The sequence below is a fragment of the Manis pentadactyla genome, chromosome 1, assembly GCF_030020395.1.
Source record: "Manis pentadactyla isolate mManPen7 chromosome 1, mManPen7.hap1, whole genome shotgun sequence".
NCBI classification, from domain to species: domain Eukaryota; kingdom Metazoa; phylum Chordata; class Mammalia; order Pholidota; family Manidae; genus Manis; species Manis pentadactyla.
Genome location: NC_080019.1, coordinates 177,275,710 through 177,298,599, shown reverse-complemented (window position 1 = coordinate 177,298,599; position 22,890 = coordinate 177,275,710). Strand labels below are relative to the sequence as shown.

General features: G+C 43.2%; 1 protein-coding gene across 2 annotated transcripts in view; it reads right to left on the bottom strand.

The window, feature by feature from the left end:
• Positions 1–14,060: 14,060 nt before the first annotated feature.
• Positions 14,061–22,890, bottom strand: part of CASR (calcium sensing receptor) — a 65,001-nt gene continuing 56,171 nt past the window's right edge. For both annotated transcript variants that reach the window (XM_036883429.2, XM_036883428.2), the window contains exons 5-7: positions 20,469–20,699; positions 17,674–17,797; positions 14,061–16,356 (exon numbers count right to left, since the gene is read on the bottom strand). In XM_036883429.2, coding sequence (XP_036739324.1) covers positions 14,870–16,356; positions 17,674–17,797; positions 20,469–20,699 — 1,842 coding nt within the window. In that variant the 3' untranslated portion in view covers positions 14,061–14,869. The remainder of the gene's footprint in view (positions 16,357–17,673; positions 17,798–20,468; positions 20,700–22,890) is intronic.

The following is a 22,890-nucleotide window of genomic DNA, read 5'->3' as shown; positions in this document are numbered from 1 at the left end:
GCCTTTTTGTTCTCCTGATGGTGTCCTTTGCTGTACAAAAGCTTTTTAGTTTGATGTAGTCCCATGAGTTCATTTTTGCTTTTGTTTCTCTTGCCTGAGGTGATGTGTTCAGGAAAAAGTTGCTCATGTTTATATTCAAGAGCTTTTTGCCTATGTTTTCTTCTAAGAGTTTTTATGGTTTCATGACTTATATTCAGGTCTTTGATCCATTTCAAGTTTACTTTTGTGCATAGAGTTAGACAATAATCCAGTTTCATTCTCTTGCTTGTAGCTGTCCAGTTTTGCCAACACCAGTTGTTGAAGAGGCTGTCATTTCTCCATTGTATATCCATGGCTCCTTTATCATATATTAATTTGGACCAGATTTTTTTAGAAATGCAAGTGACTGGAAAGACATAGGTTCTGCCCAAAATGTTGTAAAGTGATGGGAAGGAGAGATTCAACAAAGTCTGGCCAAAGGGAGTGATTGGGGAGACAAATTTAACTATTTGTAGCCCATTGTGTGCATAATGTACAATAAACTGGGTGTATTTGGCAATCATAATGGAAGAAATTACATTTTTTTGTGCCTCAGTATAGGAAGTAGAGATTCTGGAACAGAAAATTTAGAAGGAATTTCTTTAAACTAGAGATTGATAATCTGTCTTTAATGTACTCACATCGTTTTACCTGTAATTCAGTTATCTTCCACTAGGTGGCAGAAGATATCTTGGCAATGCCATCCACAAGATTGAATTACAAATTTCTGCTTAACTTTCTTTTTGTGTGTGTGTGTGTGTGTGTGTGTGTGTGTGTCTAGCTTACTTTATTTAACACATTGTTTTCAACATCTATCCACCTTATAGCATGTATCAGTATTCATTTTTATTGTCAAGCACTATTCTGTTGCATGGATACTCCACATTTTATTCATCCATTTATCAGTTGATGGCTATTTGGGTTGTTTCTACTTTTTTGGCTATTATGAATACAGCCGCTCTGAACATTCATGTACAAGTTTTTGTGTGGACATATGTTCCTAATAAACACTTTGCAACCCAAACTCCATCTCAACATCTGCTGCAGAGAATCCGACCTGTGACACTTGGCTAGCTTAAGCAAAAAGGTGGTTTATTACAAGCCAGGTTATCAGGGTGTCACAGAATCTAGAAGCAAGAGACACTAGTCTCCCCTTTAGGAATTTACCCTGCAGATATACTTGCACAAGACAAAGCATCGTATGTACAATGATTCAGAGCAGCATTGTTTGTATTGGCAAAATGTTGGTGCAACAGGATCGAACAATTAGCTCAGAGCGATCAGAAAGGTTGTGACCTGTTCAGTTGCACAGCAAGTGAGGGCAGGATTTGAACCCAGGCCCCTGATTCCATAGCATGTCCTCTTTTGCTCTCCTCCTTCCTTTCCTCCCAACTGGATTCGATAGGGGCTTTGTACACACAGCCCACAAAACTGGCTGCCCTCAGTCTAGAAAAAGCCCGTGCATGTGTTTAGTTTGGACTGTCCAAGCATGCAATGTTTAAAAACCTGGGGATTTCACATGAAAATGCAGATGATGAGTTTCTTTTTTGAGCCTGAAAGGGCATGATCTGCCAACATTTGACTTGTACATCTACGTGGCAAGGCCGGCTGATGCTGGGTAATGGCTGTGTTGTTTATGGGGGGCTCTCAGCCCCTACCTCGCCATTCTGTGCACACCCAGCCCACCTCACCCCCTTCTGTTCCCTGCCTGGCTCCTCTATATATTTGAGTTTGAGACCTTTGCAGTTCCAGCATTTGGGTGTGTGTTATTCTGAGAGGCCGTCTCTAGTTGTGACCTAGCCTCCACGCTAGGGAAACCTAGGCTTTCCTTTTGCTGACTTTCTCTCTTTATTGGGAAAGGAGGAGAGGGCAAGGGGGAGGTGGTGTCTTAGTCTGCTAGGGCTGCCATAACAAAATACCATAGACTGGGTAGCTTAAACAGCAGAAATTAATTTTCCCACAGTTGTGGAGGCTGGAAGTCCAAGATCAAAGTCTTGGCAGGGTTTGGTTTGGGCAAGGGTTCTCCTCTTGGCTCCAGACAGCTCCCTTTCTGCTTTGTCTCTTTATCTTTTTACAAGGACATGAACCCTATTGGATTAGGGCCTGGCCCTTACAGGTCTCTTTTTTTATTTTTATTTTTTTTAAGGTATGATTGATATACACTCTTATGAAGTTTCACATGAACAAACAAGGTTACTACATTTACCCATATTATCAACTCCCCACCCACACCTAATTGCAGTCACTGTCCATCAGTGCAGCAAGATGCCACAGATCCACTATGTGTCTTCTCTGTGCTACACTGTTCTACCCGTGATCCCCCACACCATGTGTACTAAACACAATACCCCTCAGTCCTCTTCTCTCTCCCTCCCCATCTGCCCTCCCACACCCCTCCCCTTTGGTAACCACTAGTCCCTTCTTGGAGTCTCTGAGTCTGCTGCCATTTTGTTCCTTCAGTTTTGCTTCATTGTTATACTCAACAGATGAGGGAAATCATTTGGCATTTGTCTTTCTCTGCCTGGCTTATTTCACTGACCATAATGTCCTCCAGTGCTTAACTTTCATTATAGATTTTAACTGTATGTTTTTCAAATAAAAATTAACAATATTATTTAAATACTTTAATAAAAAACATAAAAAATTAGCTATTGCTTTAATTCAATTAGAAATCAGTACAGACTAACCATATATATATATATTTTAAAGTCTAAAAGACAAACTATATGAAAGTATTCTTCATTCTATTCTAGGTAATCCTGTTCTTCTCTCTGGACTGACTGAATGCTATTCTTTAATTCCCTCTCATGTTCTCTTGTAGTTCCATCAATAAGAAATGGCTGGCACAGCTCTGAGACTTCAGTTAAACTGGGTAACACAAATTTCTTGTGGTTTCCTTTTGCTGTAGTTCTAGGATATTGGGGTTTAGGGAATAATTTTTATCTCTATTTTTTAAGAAATTTGTCCATAGTTTCTATTTCTTACTTTCAGAGTTTCACTTTTATCCCTTCTGTTGGCAAAAATCAAGAAATGAAAATCTCTGACCTGCTAAGACCAAAAATCCCCATTCTGTTAGGTTACTTTCTTCGATTTGAAGGCAGTAATTTTCCACTGATTCATAGAATGACACCATTTTTTTCCCATCAGGTTTCTAACTGGAAACTCATTTAAACTTCATACAGTAGTACTTATCTTGCCTCACCCTAGCCACAAACCTGAGTTGCTACAAATTAAAATTTTTGTAGCAAGTTCTACCCACAAAGGGTATTTAAAGCCAAAGTGTAAAATTTCTGAGGAATATTTCAACAAACATTTATAACAGTTTTTAAAAATAAATTCCCAACTTTTTATTACAAAGTTTCTAAACATTCAGAAAAATAGTGCAATAACACCCCTATATCACCTCTCAGATGAAGCAGTTCTTAAGATTTTGCCACATATTTTGATATATGTCCATCTTTTTTCGTGAAACATTTTAAAATTGGAGATATTAAGACCATTTATCTCTAATCTGTTCAGCCAGCATCCCCTAAAAGTAAAGACAATTTCGTTCACTAACCAGTTCATACATTACCCAAATTTCCCTCAAATTCAAGCTTCCCACATTACTTTTGGTTGCTATTAAAATCCGATAACCTAGAAAAGACTTTAAAAAAAAATCTAAATAATGATAACTTTTTGAAGAGAGCAGGACAGTTATATAGAAAGCCCCATATTTTGGGTCTGTCTGACTTTTCCTTGTAGTGCCTGCCATTTGATTCTAAGAGCATATTGTCAAGGTAATTTTATGACAACCAATTGCTTTTAAAATGTGAACGCTTTCAGAAGTTGAAGGGGTTGAAGCCACTTTGAAATCTTTTGATCTGACTGATTCTTTGTGGCTCTGGGAGACTTGGGAACAGCAGAATGTCAGGCCAGGAAAGCCTGCCCTCACTCATACATTAGAAAAGGGTAAGCACAATAGTTTTCTATTGCTGCTATAAAAGTTATTATAAATACAGTAGCTTAAAATAACAAATTTGTTATCTTACAGTTCTGGAGGTCAGAAGTCCCAGATGGGTCTCACTGGGCTAAAATCGGGGTAATGGCAGGGCCACACTCCTTCCTGAAGACTCTCAGGGAAGCTGTTTCTTGCTTTTTCCAGCTTCTACAGGCCACCTGCACTCCTTAGTTTATGGCCCCTTCCTCCATCTTTAAAGCCAGCAGTGTAGCATCTTCAAATCTCTCTCTGACTCTGACTCTGACTGTCCTGTTTCCCTCTTCCACTTATAAGGACCCTTCTAATTACACTGGCTCTCCTAAATATAATCCAGGATACTCTTCCTATTTCAAGGTCAGTGATCAGCAACCTCAGTTGCATATGCAACCTCATTCTCCCTTGCCATGTAACATAACATTTTCACAGGTTACAGGGATTAGGATATAGATATCTTTGGGGACCATTATTCTGCCTAAGACAGGAGGTGACATGATAGATTTGTAGGTTACTCCAGGAATCCTTTTAATACACTGCAACCTTATATTTTTGTTTGTTTTGCATTGGAATTCAGTAAAAGGTGATACTGTGTTAAACCCCTATTCAAGAGAATTTAATGAAAGAGACATAGAAGGATTATATGACAAAATTAAATTCTTATAATCAGGTAGTTTTACAATTTGGTTCTGAAGGATAGTGCTGGTTTGTGTGTCTGATATATCTGAAGTCAGATTGTTTCACTTGCTAGTTTTGTTTTATCTTGATAAGAAGGGTAAGTGTTTTCTTTGACTGCAAATAGAGTTGAGCCAAGAAAAAAAGTTGAATCAGATATATTAGGACATTCAGTTTAAGTCTGAAATCTCCACTCTTGTGTGCGCTGGTTATGAGGCCTACTCTTTAAATTAATTATGATGGGAAACTTCACAACTCCATCTTGGGGGAAGGTCTGGAAGGAGTTTGGGAGGGGCTTGGGCAGTGGGCCAAGGAGGTGATCTTTGGCATGTCTTGGATTGCAGAGAACAGTGATTATACTGGCCTGTGAGCTCAGGGGCATTTTGGGAACTTCAGCTGTGATGAATGTCCCACAAATGTGGTTGTGTGAGGGGAAGTAAACCAAGTGTTTTTGGGCATTTGCACTGTGTCATTAATTCTGCCCAGGGGCCACTGCTACCTGGGAAAGAACCTCAGGGCAATGGTAACTTAGAACTTACTCTTGTGTGTGTTCTTAGATCCTGACCAAGAGGGCTACCTGTAGGGGCAGAGAAACTAGAGGTACTGCAGGATGCTTAGGAGTAAGTGAGGAGAGTGCATAACTCCCGTTAAGGAGCCTGCAGGAGAGAGGTCCCAGCAGTGGAGGGATCTCCAAAGAACACATGAGAGTACTCACGAGCAAGGGGTCAGCTGTGAACACCTGCTGGGGACCAGTCAGGATGGGGGCTTTTCTGCCCAACCTTTTCTTCCTCTCTGTAACCCAGCCTTGGCCGGGCTAACCACACGTGTAGGGAGAAGAGGGCATAGCACATATGTAAATAGGGAAATAGCTGACCATGCTCCTTTCCTTGACTCCTGGCTTCTCTCTGTGCAGGAGGCTTGGGCTGAGGGAAAGGAAGGAGACCTAAATTAAACTAGGTTAAGAGTTTGACTGTAACATGAAACCAGACATTTTAATTACTGATTAGGACTTAGTGTCACCTAAGAAAGGTCATACCCAGTTTTTCTTTTAGGGGCCAAAGAACTAGCCTCACAGAGCAGATTTAGATGGATGTGTGGTTTCCTCTGGATTCTATCCCATTAGTCTTTCTTGTTCAGTGTGATTGTTACAGTTGTGAAAGTCCAGGACAGATATATCTGGTGCCTTAATTAGCATGCTGGGGATGGGGAGGATGGTCAGGAGACTGGAAATGAAGAGAGACTGAGGAATGCTAATAACATTATTTTTGTTTGTTTATATTTGGTTTAAAGTTCACTTACCACATCTGTATAACAAATGTGGTGATTTTAAAAATTATTCTTTGAACTTTTTTCCTTCTGCCTTACCTAAGGTCACTTAATATTGCCAAGGTGTGGGGAGATGGATTAACATGTTCCATAGCCTGTCCAGTCGAGATTTCTGGTAGATTTAGCTTAAGAGCCCACAGTGATTTCTTCCAATCTCCTGTTCACTATAACCTTGGCTTTATTATTCCTTAAATCATAGCTAAAATACCTCAGGTAAGGCTGTGTTTCTTTCTCTTTCCCTCCTTCCTTCCTCACTCATTTCTATGACATTTTATTATTTTTCAAAGGAAAGAAGCAAACAAATGATAAACTCTATTTCCCTCCCCTGTATATCCTCTTCTTCTCTTTCAGTGAAACTTCATTCATGTTATTCTGTGTGGACATACTTATTCTGTGTCCTGCTCTCCCCCTCAGCACTACTTCTGGACTTGACTGTATGTTTTCACATAGCACACACACGTGTCATATCTGATGTTTGTGGGCTTTCCCGCAGTGGGATTACAGTATAATTTCCTTAACTATCCCCTGGGTGTTGGGTGGCTGGGTTCTCTCCTGTGTGCATCACAGGACCTCAGCTGTGTGTCAGTGCTTCCTCAGGTGTAGACCTCCTCACTTGTGGCCCAGGCAGGTTCTCATTTAGCCAGAACACATTGGTGCTAATTAATTTTGTTCCCTGTTTGATTACTTCCTTGGGAGCATATACATAAAAGAGAAATTCCTGGCTCAGAGGCTAAGATGGATCTGTTAAAGACTTTTAAACCTGTTGCCAGAGGACAATCCAAAAAAAAATGAACCAGCCCACAGTTCATGTAAGGATAAGATAATAAATAACAGATCACTTCAGAAGACCCAGGAAGACTTGTCTTTCATTAAGCTCCAAGGGCTTTCTGATATGCTGCAAAAAATTACTTTCTGAACCTTGCTGTAAAGGTCTTAATTTTATTAAAAACTGTTTGCTTTTCAACTAAAATTTTTGCTGCTTGGCAGATTTTCAGGTGCTTTTTGTTTCTGTGAGTGTTCAATGGATTGACTTTTCTTGTGATGAATGGGGCTGGTCAATTCGCTGAAATGCTTTTGTGTGATTTTTTGATGGATGAATTCTTTTTTATCCATTGGCTGATTTTTGACATTAATTTTTTGTATGAATATTGAAAGAAAAAACTACAAAAATAGAAGGAATAGAAAAATGAAGCCCCCATATGCCCATTACCCAGTTTCAACAACCTTTTACTTTCTGTTCTTTCTCATTTTTTCCTCCTTATTTCCTCCCTGCATTGTGCCTTTTTAAAGCAAATCCCAAGCATCAGATGATTTCCCTCATAAATACTTCAGTGTGCATCATGTTTTGTTAAATGACTGCAGTGTGTATGACAAACAAATGGGAAAAATGTTAACAATAAGTGAATCTGGGTAGAAGACATACAAGAGTCCTTTTTACTGTTAGGGGAGCGTTGTGTATTTTCCTTGGTTCTTGTCCCCGCCGCAGCAAAGAATTGAAGGGCAGAGACACAACAGTGAAGCAGAGTAGAAGTTTTATTTTACTTGCTAAAAGAGAAAAAGTGCGGGCTACCTCAGAGAGAAGAGGTGCCCTGAAGGTTTAAGTTTTATTTAAAAAGAGAAAGTGCACACTCGGAGACAGGGAAGTGTGAGCTGCCTCATAGAAGACGTGCGCTGAAAGGTTGGGAAAGTTTTATTGAAGTTACACACTTTCAACATTAGAGAGAGGGGCGCCCCTAAGGGTTTAGGGCCTGGGGTTTTATAGGCAGTTGAGGATTTTCAGGAAAGTGACAAAGGGCCAGGTGCAGACCAGCCAAATTGTCCCAGAATGTCCATTTTTGATAAGACATTAAGTTTCTTCTTTTAACTTAACACAAGAAATTTACTGCTTTGATTCCTTTCCAGGATATCAGTTTCTGTCTGGAAACGTATCAGTCAAGACTGTCTGCCCTGCCTCCAAGATGGGCTGAGCCACACCGTCCATCTGATTAAAAGCAATTTTAGCTTTAAGATAGAATTCTTCCTGAATAGGCTGGGCCTTTGAGCAGGCTAAAGTAAATCTTATGTGCTAATTGACCCAATGAAAGCATAGGCTATGCTGAGATACTTTTCTTTACCTGGGGATATTCAAACTTCTAGGCCAAGTTGCTTCTGGCCTTCTGAACTTTAACAGACTAACTCATTAACTCTTTGAGCCCCTTTTAGTGGGCTTTACTGGCCTTATTCTCTTTCCACCCCACTCATATCTATGTTCCTGCCTAACAGCACTACTTATTTTTGCAAATTATCTGTAAGTTTTAAATTATTTTTAAATAAAAAGCAAAAAAAAGAGAACAAACCCATGCCATAATATCATCACATCTGATAATCCAAGGAACAGATTTTTCTTGTTTTACTATAAATCATGTTCTTGAAAAGAAATTAAGGGCAAAACCCAGAAAAATATTAAAAAGAAAATAAAAATCACGATTTTAACACCTAGACATAGTCACCATTGAACAATTATGTATTTTTCTTCAGGCTATTAAACACATATACACATAGACAGACAGTCATACACAAACATGTGTATCATTTAAAAAGTCAGATAGTGCTAATTGGCTTATCATCAAGCACAATGATTTCCATCATCCCATCCCCTCTGGTCCCATTCCCTGAAGTACTTGCCACTATTTTTTCTGTTGGCAGGTTCTTGTGGCAAAATGCCAGCCTCAGCTCTGTTTTCAGAGTGGTTTCTTTCTGATCTGCCACAGCTGTTAAGCTGAAAGGGAATCATATTTTGCTTGTTTTTTCTCAGGAGAGGGTTTTTCATTTTGTGCTTAATCTTAAAAGTACTTTTTTGTTAGTGGAGGACAGTGGCATACTGGCTCATTCATACCCACTTTGACCTTCTAGCACATCTTCCTATCCTGTAGAGGCTGGACAAGCAAAAGCCACATTTCTAGACTCCCTTGCAGCTAAATCCTGCACATAACTGATGGGAGTCTTGGAAAGCTGATGTGAGTGGGACCAAGCACAGTGGCAGAGGGGCTTGGTTCCTCCAGCTGCAGTGGAAGTCCTAGTGTCTGGTCCCTTGGTCACAGGTGGAAGGCATGGGAAACAGGTTTTTGTGAGAAAAACTTCATAAAAGGATTAGGTATTTCTCCTGGCTGCATTGTTCCTGATTGTAGCATCCAAGCTGAACATCAGAAGTTTATAAGCAACCTTATACCCTATCACAAATCTTTATGTTGAAACTAGCTAGAGTGGATTCTATTGCCTCCAGCTAAGAAACTTGAAGAAGAAATCATTGAACTCTGTGGTACTTCTTGAGTACCTAAAAGCAAATCCTCTAAACTTCAGTTACCTATGGTGACTCCTGAAGGGGGCGTTTTTATGTCAATTATTTTATTTGGCAAGTAACCATAGTTGTGGTAATTTTGGCACTAATCTTATATCCTCTTTTATAACAAACTGAGACAAGATTAAGTACCTCATGCAAGGATATATATATATATATATATATATATATATATATATAGTTTATATGTTATGCTGCTTAGAATCCCCCTCCTGGTTTCCCACTATTCCATATATTCAGCCTGTTTATGAGTAAATAAAACAATGAAACAATATTTCTATAATAGTCCCGGGACCAACTGTAGCTCTAGCAAAAAATTGTAGGAGTGGCAGCTGACCTAACAGGGTGATTTGTATGTAATATGGTATGTTTAACTTCATTATGTGGTTATTATTTTAAATTATTTTCTTAACTTTTTGGATATAATTTTGAGCTTAATACAAAATTTGCAAAGCATAGACAATCCCAAAGAAGGAGAAATGATTAGTCTACCACCAAGCAGCAATCTCTGTTTAAAATTTGAATGTTTGCAGAGGTCAGATAGAAAGAAAATTGGGAGGTTTTGAGCAATAACTACTGATGTCAGGAGCAAGCACATTCTTTCAAAGACACTTCCTGATGCTTTTGTTAGGGTTCAAATCCTGTACTGACCCATAGTGTTACTCCCAAACTTTGATACCTGACCTGTTCTCACCATACTTGTGAGCATTTTTCCTCCATGTACTGGGAACTCAGTACTATAGTTATTTGCTGTAATTGGTTCTAACCTCCTGCTTTAGCCAGTTACCCAGGTAGCCTGTGTCCAAATTTTGGACGGAGGCAGTTGGTGATGTATCTCCATTGTTCCTTCCTCCCTCCAGTCCAGCTCTTGCTATAAACGGGTACCCCTATCTCCACTCTAAACTCCCTGTACTCTTGTGCAGGGTTCAGGGGAGGGGAGGGATGTGGTGGTCATTCCAACAGAAGACATGGCCCCCAAGGCCCACTTGATGCTGGGGTCATAGTTGTCCCCCCGGACCCGAGTGTACCTTCATGCTGGTTCTGCTGTTTCTTGCTTCTGCTTGCCCTTCTAGTAGTTCTTTACTTCTCATACCACTGGCTGAGCAGTTTCCCTCAAGGCTAAAACTCTCCTCCCTATCTGTGAAATGAACTTTGTTCCTGGGACTGGTCTTACTCTGTACCTGTATCCCTGATCCCTTCTCACTTCTTGCATAACAGCAAAGTTCTCATCCAACCCCTAGTATTTTTCTGTGATCTGGGATAGGAAGGCCATGGTCTCTTGGAGACCAGTAGTTATGACAACAACTTACTTCCACCTACATCAATTCCACCCAACTTTGGGAGATGCTTTTGTCTCCAGTGGACTCCTAAAATGACCACCTGGGCTCAGACCAATGCAGGCCACTTCTTCCAGAGATTAACTAGCACCCCTTATCTATGTTCTGTTGCTCTTCTAGCACTGATGAGTGCAAATGCAGGAGATGAGAAAATGGAAACTCTGGCTCCGTGCAGAGCTAGCCCACTGCTAATAATGACTTTAGGCCAAAAGGAGAAATAACATTGCCCTGAAGTGTAACTTTTGGAGATAGAGGCAGGGCAGCCCCAGTGTCCCTAAAATAGAAATGAATGCAATTAGACAATTTGCAGTGATCATAGGGACTTTCAGGGTGATATCTTCTAGGAAGCTCTTTCATTTGAGTGAAAATCCTTCATGAGCATATAATTCATTTTAATTTTCAAACAAAAGATAAACAGTTTACCATTGCCAATGGACTGTAAAGAATCTTTCCAAAAATGGACTTATTTTATACAAGAGAAAACAAACCCTAGTTTGTTAAAGTTACTAGTTTTCAGGTTTCTGCTACTAACAGAGCATAGGTTTTGTTAGAGGGAAAGGCTGTTAATTATCTAAAACCAAAACCCAGAAAGACTCAGAACACAAGGTTTACACTTCCCCAAACGGGTCTGGAGGAACAGAATATTGGTCAAGAGTTCTCTTCTGGGAGGAGAGAGAGGGATCTGGTTGGAGGGAGGACACCAGAGAGAAAGCAGGTGTGGATCTCTGAGAAAGGCCCTGGCCTATTCCCTGAGCTGGTAAAGCTAAGGGAAGGAGATGACAATAAAAACATTACATTAGTTTATTGTTGCTGTAACAAATCACCACAAATTTAGTGGCTTACAACAACACTGAATTTATTATCTTACAGTTCTGGAGGTCAGAAGTCCAAAAAGGGTTGCATTGCTAAGATCAAGGTATTGACAGGGCTGGTTCCTTCAGGAAGCTCTGGGGAGAATTGTTTTTCTGGTCTTCTCCAGCTTCTGGAAGCTGCCTGCATTCCTTGGCTCATGGCCCCCTTCCATATTCAAAGGCGGCAGTGGTCAATGGAGTCTTTCTCACATCACAGCAGTCTAACACTGATTCTTCTGCCCTCCTCACCTCCAAGGGGCCTAGTGATTACATTGGGCCCAGCCAGATAATCAGGGAGAAGCTCCCTGTCTCAAGGCCAGCTGATTAACAACCTTAATTCCATCTGCAGCAGTGATTCACCCTTGCCATGGGCCTTAGTGTCATGACAGGATCTAGAGATGAGCATGTGGGCACTTTTGGAGGGGGGCATTATCCAGCCTTCCACAGATGCCTATACAGGTTTAGAGATATGTGCCCTGTTTTTCCTTTGGCACCTTAGAAACCTGTTAGTCTCCATGAATTCTGCACACCACGAGGAGGCAGCAGTCCAGTAGACAAGGCAGTGTGGAGGCCAGGGGAGAGGGGCCTGAGAGCTGCCCAGTAGTTCCCAGGCTGAGTGCCTCTCTCATGAGAGAGTGGGCAGGGCCAGGAGGAGCCCAGCATTTGGGGCAAAGTGACAAATTGATGCAGCCGTGCAAATCTCTGTGGCTCCCATGCCTGGGGACCATGTGAGGATGGGATGCCTCAGAGGCCAGCGTGGAGGCATAACAATTAGTGAGGGCCAGATAAGAATGTCCTCAGAGATGTCAATGGGAGCTGCTAATACCCTGTGCTCTACAAAACTCGTCCTGCAAAAGGGAAGAAAGAAACCTGTGAACCGAGCCCCAGAAATCTAAATTGTTGAGAAAACTCTGAAGTTACTGAGAAAACCCCCATTTGACTAAGATGAAGTTTCTGTCACTAGATTGAAGGGAAATATGAGATGAAAAGTAGGTTGTTACAGAAAAATAATGAAAGTTCATATTTCACACCCTGATTTTGGGCTGAGAGTCATGCTTGCTATGTAAAAATGAGGACAGCGATGTTGAGACTCCTTTTCTGACAAGAATATTGGGAGAGACTACTCTATTTCCAAACACTTGGTGAAATAAAGCTCAGGGGAAACTGTGTGTTTTCCTTGATGAGCCTCCTCCTCCAGGTCAGCCATGTGTGTGAGCTGCACATGGAGGTCAAACTCTGGAAGGATGAGAGTGTGACATTTTGCACAGCACCGTAGCTGTTTCCACATAGCTATTTTGACCCATAAAAACCAAGCCATCAGACTTGCTTTCTCTTTTTTTTAAGGCCTAAGTAAGATGTGACACGTAAGTGCTCACTCAGCTGTGTGCCTTGTGTGGAGGCGTGCCTGGGCCAGTGCCCTTCCTGGCTCGGGGAGCAGGTGCCTCTCTGGGGTCTTCCTGGGTGAGCCCTGCTCTGTGTCTCACAGTTGTGCTCCCACAGGGGCCTCCTAATGCCTTTTTATCCACATTAACAACCATCATATCAACAAGCTCCTTTAAAAATTATGGAAAGGCAGCCCTTTGGAAGAAAGTGGTTAGAGGAAGTCATCAAGAGCTGCAAAGTTTGAGCCTCACACAGATGTAATTGCTATATTTTGGCCTCTGCTTAAAGTGATCTGAGAAATTACTGCCAGACTGGTGGCAATCTCCCATGGTGCTGGAGGTCCGGGTGCTGGCACCACAGAGGTGGAGCATGGGGGCCCCCGCGGGAAGTGGCTGATGCTCTGGCTTCTTCACCATGAGCCAGTGTTACTAGGCTGACCACCTGAACTGGGACCCAGAGTTTTAGGGCTTATTCTGGAGCAAGTTATTGTGAACAGTGAACTAATCATTCAAATCTGAACGGTAAATAAATAAAGTTTGTTTTATAGTCTAAGCAAGTGAAAAAAATTACAGTATCAGTAATAATATTAACTAATATTTATTGAGTGCTTATTGTGTGCTAGGTACCAAGCTAAAGTACTTTATATACATGACCTAATTTAATCCACTTAAGGGTTCTGAGGGAAAAGAATGTGATCACCCCAATCTTAGAGACAAGGAAGCTGGGACTTAGCAAGTTTAAGGTTCCCTGCCTTTGGTCACCCAACTTGTAAGTGAAACAATCTTAGGCTTGAACCCAAGTCTCTCTGCCTGCAGAGCCTGAATGCTCAGCAGTATGCCACTCAACCCCTTTAACTACTGACTGGCAGACCCCCACTGCTTGAGGGAATGTAGTTATGACATTTGTGTGTCAGGCTAATGTCCTGTGAGACCACTCTTGGAACCACACTTTCCAACCCAGCAACTGGTAGGGGCCAATGATGGGAGCTTGTTCTCTGCAAGAGCAGGTGCAGATCTGGCTTCAGGAAGCCTTGGGAGCAAGGATGGGGGAGCTTTTGGACCCCTGGTGCTCACATAGGGCTTTGCTCATGGGGGTAAGGGTGGTGGGGTGGGCAAGGAACACGGAGCTCAGTAATACTGCCTTATATGAACCAGACCGTGACAATGTTCAGTTTATATTGTCCATGGGATATTACAACAGAAGTATTTTTTAAAGGATAAAGTTACAAATAACAGTATTAATTACAGATAACAGCTCATTGGATTCATGCAGTCCCTTCCCAACAATTTGAGGTGATTCTTGTGATCCTGGAATCTAAACATGGCATTACTGCTACATTCTGGACAAAACCAGACGTATTGGTATAGGAGGGATGCTAACCTTCTAGATGTCACATGATAGCAGCAGCAGGTAGGTGACCAGATACCTTTTGGTTTTCATAAATAGGTTGGGGGCACATTCACTTTCTGGTTTTGAACATTTAAAGTTCTTCTCATTGCCAAGGTGCCCGGAAGCGCTACTGACATTTTGTCTTTCAGACTTAATTCTAGTGGTGGCCAATCTGGTGTCCTGTCATTTTGTGCACTTTTGTCCCTCGGCCAGGCTGTCTGCAATGTTCGGGGCAGGCATTTCAATGTTAAAAAAAGGAGGGAGCAGTTGGGTCTCATAAAGCCTTGGCTTCATCTTTGGGTTGTTGGTGGGACAGAACCGAGGGAGAGGCAAGCAGCAGATGTGACTATGGCGTCCTCAGCACTCCCACAGTCCAACCACAGGGGCACGCTGCTCTTCTTTCTTTAATTTTAGAGAGAACGTTAGTCTTCTCATTGTCATTTAAAACAGTGCAACTAAGCTTGAGGCGTGCGGCGTGTCCTGCTTCTTTCCTCCAAGTAGTGACTCCTCACGCCTGTTCAGAGAATGTGATCCCAGAAACCTCTCTGAGTCCTGCCTGGACTGGCTGTGTCCTTCCAGTTTACGAATGCAGTATATTTTCCGTGACAGTGCCGCCTCCGGCACTGATGACAAAGCCCCGTGAACTGGACACCACCAGTGCTGGGGACACCTCTTCAGGGACCTCGGACTCTGGCTGGCAGCCTCCACCCACACGCCCTTGCAGGCTCGTCTCCTGGGTGCTCAGTGCTGAGTGTGTCTCCCCGCACTGCAGCGGGAGTAAGGCCTGGTGTCGGCTCAGGGTATCGTTGCTTTTCTGGGCCTCCAGGGAGTTGTGGTGCGTGGAATTCCTATGAGACATGGCACTCTTCTGAGGCTCGTCGAAGCTCAGTGAGAAGGTGACAGTGCCACTGCCGAAGATGACCTTCTGCTTGCAGCGGGGCTGCTGCTGCGATTGCTGCTGTGGCCGCGGCTGCCGCTCCTGCTGGGTCAGCGCCAGTGGCGGCTGCTTCTGCCTCTCTGGCTGTGGGAAAGGGTCTTCGCTGTTGCTCTTGCTGCTGATGGAGGACGGGGGTGTGGATCCCGTGGAGCCCCCGAGGCTGCTGGACCGCTTGCGGGAGACGTTGCTGCGGCGCAGTGTGGCCCGGGCTGCCACCTTGAAAGCGTGAGCGGCAGTGCTGCAGCGCACCTCCTCGATGGTGTTACGGGACGGCTTGAAGAGGATGATGTAGACCTTGTTGAAGAAGATGCAGGCCAGCAAGCCGAAGCTGGCTGCCAGGATGGCGATCACCTCCACGGCAGAGACAAACTTGCCATAGGTGCTGGCATAGGCTGGAATGAAGGAGATCCAGACGATGAAGAAGATGAGCATGCTGAAGGTGATGAACTTGGCTTCATTGAAGTTCTCTGGCAGCTTCCGGGACTTGAAGGCAAAGAAGAAGCAGATGGCAGCGAGCAGGCAGGTGTAGCCGATCAGGAAGCCCAGTGCCATGAGCGAGCCCTCATGGCATGTGATGAAGATGATCTCGTCCTCCAGCTCGTGGTTGCGGTAGCTGGAGGGCGGGGCGGTGTAGAGCCAGATCGCACAGATGACAATCTGCATGAAGGTGCAGAGGAAGACCAGCAGGAACTGCAGGTTGAGCCCCCACCACTTGCGGTGGAAGCTGGTGGGGATCTTGGCCTCAAATACTAGGAGGACACGGTTGGTTTTCACCAGGATGCATGAGATGCAGAGCACAAAGCTGATGCCAAAGGCTGGCTGGCGCAGGCGGCACGTCCAGTCCTGGGGCTCTCCAATGAAGAACAGGGAGCTGGAGAAACAGCAGAGCAGGGAGAAGAGGAGGAGGTAGGAGAGTTCTCGGTTGGTGGCCTTGACGATGGGCGTGTTGCGGAACTTGATGAAGACACCCAGCACGAAGGCTGTCAGAAAAATGCCCAGCACAGCAAAGAGGGTGAGTGCAATCCCAAAGGGCTCTGTCCACGACAGGAACTCAATCTCCTTGGCAATGCAGGAAGTGTGGTTCTCATTTGACCAGAAGTCATCGGGGCACTTGTCACAGGCACTTGCATCTGTAAAATGTCCCCAGTGAAGAGTTTGTTACTGTGTGGCACAGACTAAAATTTGTGAATGTGGATGTGGTGGTGAGGGTACACAGGTTATTGGATACAGTTATTTAAAATTATCTTTGTTGGTGAAATAATTGTGATTTTTACATTCCAAATAAAATACTGAACTCTGAGTTATGTTTAATAATAAAATGAATTTCACGAATCTTTGATAGTTCCATAACTTTTTTCCTTTGTACGTGGTTGGGGAGGGTTGCTCTGTGCTGCTCTTAGCACTGTCTGATGATGGTTTGGAGCACAGAGGTCAACCTTGCTGGACAGGTCCTTGCCTGCACACGGGGTGTCCACATAGTCCATCAGCTTTTCAGTGATTCAAGCTTAGCCTGACTCTTTGGATATATGGATGGGCTTTGTAGACATGCCAGAGAGACTTCCTCTTAGATTAAGGCAGAATGTCCTACACATATAACTTCTGCCTTCCTCACTCCATATCCATGGCTTTCCAGTGAGGGAGACTGCACATTCATTCAATCAGTGCATGTTTATTAAGTCTCTGCTATGTCCTAGGCAGCCTGCAGTTTTGGGAAGTAAAAAGAGCATGGGCCCATGCTTTGCTGTCAGAGATCTAGAGGGGAATCCTGGCCCTCCCATTACTGGCTGTGTGACTTTGGTCAGGCTCCTTAACCTCTCTGAGCCTCAGTTTTCTCATCCATGAAATGGGAATAATAATGACCCCATTATTGAGGTGAGGATGAAATAGGATGATAACAATAGTAACAGTTATAGTTCATATTTATAGAGAGTTTCTAATATGCCAGTCAAGATTTTCATTTAACAAACATTTATCTGGAACCTAACTACATGTTTCACCAATATTAACTCATTTTATTCCCAGAACTCTATGAGATACTATATTTATTATTATTCCTACTTTATATATAAATAAACTGATGCAGAGGAAGAACATAAGTAAGGCAGCAAGTACAGAGCCAGGCACCCAGCAGGCAATCCATTATGGCCTATTAACCCTGGAGCCTGGAACAGACAGAACTTTGTTCAAGGCCACTGAGCTAGAAGCAAAGGAAAACAATACTGGAAAGCAGTATTTGAGGTAAAAGAAAGATGTGTAAGCTCTAATGGTATTACAAGACTTTTAACATTACTGTCTGCCTTGGTGCAGCCCCAGCATGACACTCAGACATACCTTGTTAAATGAGAAACCATGCTAAGCCTAGCCCTTCTAGGGACTTCACTGACCCCAGAGCCCTAAGGTGGATCAGGTATTGATTGCAGAGTGTCCACCAGGGTCTGCTGCTTTACCTGTCTCATCACTGTACTCCCCATCAGGACACTCCACACACTCAAAGCAGCAGGTGGGCTCCCCTTCAATGATTCCTTTCCTGGTCCCTGCCAGGCAGTCTCGGCTGCAGTTGGAGAAAGGCACCTGGCGGATGGAGAGCACAGAAGTGAGGGTGGCAGCTGCAGGATCAGTCTTACAGCTCCTTTGACACGTGTGGGGAGGAGTTTGGGCACAAGGACCAGTGCAGCAGACTCGAGGCCCATTTCAGGAAGAGGAAGGTCCAGAGGTCCTTATTCCTATCATCTATGAAAGGGAGAGATGACTGCAGTCAACTGTGCATGTGCACACCCACACAAATACATCTGTGGGAGTCTGGGAAGATTAATCGTTGTGAGTTTCCACAGTGACCAAACTTCTCCTTAAATAATCCCCCTGTTCTGTCCATTCCAAGACAGAACTGTGTGACTCTGGTCAGGCTCCTTAACCTCTCTGAGCCTCAGTTTTCTCATCCATGAAATGGGAGTAATAATGACCCCATTATTGAGGTGAGGATGAAATGGGATGATAACAATAGTAACAGTTATAGTTCATATTTATAGAGAGTTTCTAATATGCCAGTCAAGGTTTTCATTTAACAAACATTTATCTGGAACTTAACTGCATGTTTCACCAATATTAACTCATTTTATATAACCAGAATGAGACACCTGTTTACTCTTAATGGTAGTAAAAATTTGAGACAAATTAAAAGATGCAGGTACATGAACCTAGATACAGAGGGACAGTCACAAGGGAAGATGCTGAGATGAGGGAAAATTTGTTTGAAAATTAGACTCTGAACTTTGCAGCAAATTGAAATTCCTGTGATTTTATTTTGGGTTTTACAGGGTGATTTCTGAGATCCTTGCAACAACTCAATGAGGCAGACAGGCTGGGCATATGAGGGGTTAAAAGTAAATTCATTAGAAAGCTATATCAGGCAGATACTAACCAAAAGAAATTAACAGTAGCTACATTAATTTCTGATAACAGATTTTCTTTCTTTCTTTCTTTAATGGACTTCAGGTGCACAGAATTCAATTAATTATAATTCTTGTTTCTTTCCATCATTACTTGTTCACGTTTGAATCCTTTTTAGTTAGTCATTTTTCATGACTACCACCAGAACAAAAGCTATGATTAGGACAATAATGTACAACTAATTATATACTTCTCTCTGCCCTCCTTCCCCCATCATGTGTTCATACCCTGAGATGACCATCACCCTGGGTTCATCACAGGTAAATAATACTAAACTTGAAAGGAACAGATAAATCTAACCTTATATGAACTCCACCAGAGAGCAGGAAAAATTTTAAAAAGAAACACTACCAACTCATTCTTGTAGGGATAGTATAACCCTGATTCTAAAACCAGACAAGAATAATAAGAAAATGAAAAAAAAAGCAAAGGCTCATTTCACTTATTTTTTTTTAAGTTGTCTTCAGAAGCAGACCTGAGGTGAGAATTTATATCCAAGTGATTATAATGAAAGTTCTTCCAGTGGAACCAGGAGAGGATGGAGGAAGTAGGTCATAGAAGGGAAGAGGACAAATATGGATGTGATGTGGAGCAGAGTCCCTCACAAGTAGTTCTGCCTGATCCCACAGGGGAACTCTGGACTGCAAGTTATGCCTCAGAGCTGTCCTGACCTGGGGAAACGGGGGGCCTGGGCTTTCGTACTTCTACACCACTTATTGGTTAAGGGTCATTTCAGGGAAATGTAAATTCCTAGGCTCTTCCTCCTCCCTGAGCTTATGGGCAAGGTGGGTTCCACTAGCCTACAGGCAGTCTTCTGATAAAGAGCAGGGAGTTTTGGTTATTGGAAGGAGAAATAAAAAGAAGTCCCCGAAATGGCATATGAAGTAAGGAATCTGAAAGAATCTGGGAGGAGTACAACTGTTTTCCGCTATTTGAAAATAGATGAAAAACACTAAAACAATTAACAAAAACTCAAAAGACATAAAAAAGAAGATACGATGATCATGTTGGATTTATGCCAGGAAGTCAAACAAGTTAGGTATTAGAAAGTCTGTGTCATTCACTGCATTAATCTATTAATGGAGAAAAATCATGTGATTGTCAATAAGTAAAAGCATTTGATGAAATTCAGCACAAACTGGTGATTAAAAGCTTAGTGAAAAGCGGAGTAAGAACAGAGATGACTGACATCATTGTGTCATGAAAGAGGAATAGAAGCGGGAGTAGTGGACCTGCTGATTGCTAAGATCCTCAGGACCCTGGAGAGGACAGGAAAGAAAGCAAATAATGAAGGACGGTATATGTCAGTACAGTTCAGCTCTGGTAACCCCTTCAGACACTTTCTTTTAACCCTTCTCAAGCTACCAACCAATCTGATCGTCTCATAACTTGTCCTTTGGCTTATAGGTCAGCCCTGAGCTGCTTGGATGACAGGGAATTACCTTGGTGTGAGTTATCCAGGCCTTGCTTTGAGTGATGTTCATGTCTGTATAAATATTTTGGGCTGGTTGGGGGAAGTTTTGGCCAAGGAAGCTATCACTAGCCAGGGAGTCAGATTTGTAAAGAATAAAATTATTTTGATATAATAAGCTTGGTGTTCAGGTTCTGAGGCCTCTCCTCTGTACACTGAACACTCATGAATTTCACAGGGAACCCCAGCCGTGCAGAGGTAGTGAGTTGAAGGAAATGGACTCATCATCTTGGAATTCCGGTGGTAAAGCCCAAGGCCCTCCCAAAGCCCAGCACAGTCTCCTGCCTGGTGGAGGCGTGTAGTGTTCTGACGGACAGCACATACCTCCCTGGAGAACCCACTCCACAGGATTTTCTCCTCATTGATGAAGAGCCTTTCTCCTTTCTTGGCATAAACGTTGTAATATCCGACTTCTTTAAACACTATGGAGCCGTCCTCTGGGGAGAGGTGCCAGTTGATAATGGAATAGTTCCCCACCAAGTCACCACATTCATCGAAAGTCACCCGCTCCCCCATATTGTTGGTAAAGTTTAGGTGCCGTAGGTGCTTCAGGACCTAAAGAGGAACGGAGATGAATATGCCAAGTATGAGCCACAGGGAAGCATTGTATGGTTATATGGGTTGTGCACTGCACAAGGACAGTAAATGATCTTGTTCTAACAAAGTGGAAGGAGCATGAAAGAGGCTCCTTTTTCTAATTTACACTGAGGAACTTGCATGTATTAGTGGCAGCCTTGGAAAGCCATGAGCTTACTTGGTACTCAAATTGTAACTGGGGTAGGAAACACTTCCTTGAAGTCATGAAAGGAAAATGGGTACATCTCACCATGGTCATTGGCCAAACCCAGGCTTCTGCAGGTGCCCCATCACCTGGTGGTGATGGGTCAGGGTTTGTAAGCCAGAGCCATGCTTTCATCTTCTAAGATGGGCTTTGGGGAAGGAATCACACCAAGTGCTCTTATAATCTGCACCGTCTTTACCTCTGCTACGGCTTCTGTGGAAGTATCTTGCTGTCAAAAATCACAGAGGTGGTGGAAGGAAGAAAGAAATGAGGTTGTGGGTGGGGCCCAGGCTGTCACTGTGATAATAGTCATGGCCAATCCTTTTTACTGGGTTTTATGGGTCACAGAGTTCTTGCACAAAATAGTCATGATAATAATTACTAAACCTTATTAGTCCTTTTACTACTTTGGGGGCACAGTGCTATATACTTTATAGTCATTATATAATTCTCACAACAAATAATAGTGTTGCTCCCATTTTATTGATGGGGAAACCAAGGCACAGAAAACAGAAGTGTCTTGTCCGGAGTCACACAGTTAGCAAGTGGTGCAAAGTCTGAGCTCTTAATGGCTATATTCTGTTGCGGCTCCATTAGGCTCCAGGCCCTGCTTCCTGCAGGCCCCTGGCGTGGGTCCGGAGGCGGTGAGCACTCGGCAACCCATCTTTCATGTGGGATGTGCCAGGGTTCACTGAGGCCCTGGGAAGGAGTAAGCCTGGGAAGGTCCAGCCTGTGAATTAGGGGCACTCGCTTCCTGTGCACCTCATGAGTCACCAGGTTGTATCATTCTCCAGCTCTGAGCGTGTTTCTTCACCTGCAAAGAGAGTGCTAGGCCTGAGGCTGCAGGGTCTCCCTAAGTCTAGTATGGACTTCTCTGTTCTGTGGTTTGGTGGCCCCAGAAGTACATTTAGAGCCATCCCTCTCTTTTATCATTTTTAAAACCTGCATCTCCCTAAAAAAACCAACATCTAATCTGACACTGGGGAAGAGTTTGGGTTGAGTCCATCTAATGGATGGTCTTACTGAGACACCTGTTACACATTAATCTCATGTGCATGACAAGCTGAGCTGGCTGAGCTAGAGCCCCGAGGGCACCATTCATGTTCCACTCCACTCCGGAGAGGACGCTGCTTTTTGACAATTTATGTCTGTATTTATTTTTAAGTAAAAATTTATTCTAAGGAAAATTACACAGGTAAAAGGAGTCACCTAAATCTGCTCATAAACAGCTCTGGGATGGGTCTGGGGATAGTCAATGGCAGACCACGTGTGCACACAGGCGCGCCATCCTGGTGCCTCCCCTGACCTGACATGTGTGGTTTACTCCTTTAGTGTCCTCACTGCTACCCTAGCAGACTCTGGCTGCCCTCCCTTCTGTCCCAGGCCTGTGGGGGAAGGGAGTCCTCACTCCTTGCTACCTGGTTCTTCTGTTCTGCAACCAGAGTTGCTGAGCTATCCTCAAAAGAGATGGAGAATTAATCCTACTACGCCATGAGCTTACTTGGTACTCAGATTGTAGCTGGGGTAGGGAACACTTCCTTGAAGTCATGAGAGGAAAGTGGGTACATCTCTCCAAGGTCATTGGCCAAATCCAGGCTCCTGCAGGTGCGCCATCACCTGATGGCTCAAGGTTTATAAGCCAGAGCCATTCTTTCATCTTCTGAGATGGGCTTTGGGGAAGGAGTGGAGGCACTGAGTGCTCTCAGAATCTGTGTGGTCTTCCCCTCTCAGCCTCCTTTGATGGTCATCAACCTTACATTTTTCCCCTAATTTTTACTGAGCCCTTAAAGCAGTCTGCAGAGAGGAGATGCCCAGACACCTTCCTTTCTTGAACCTTCAGCTTTTCTTTTTTCTCTTTCATCTTGGTGTGGCCTGACCACCTCCCATATAGAGTAGTGGACTCCCTTTTGTCTACCCCAACACATCCCTTCCTGACACATTTTTCTCCTCTTAGAGGAGCACACA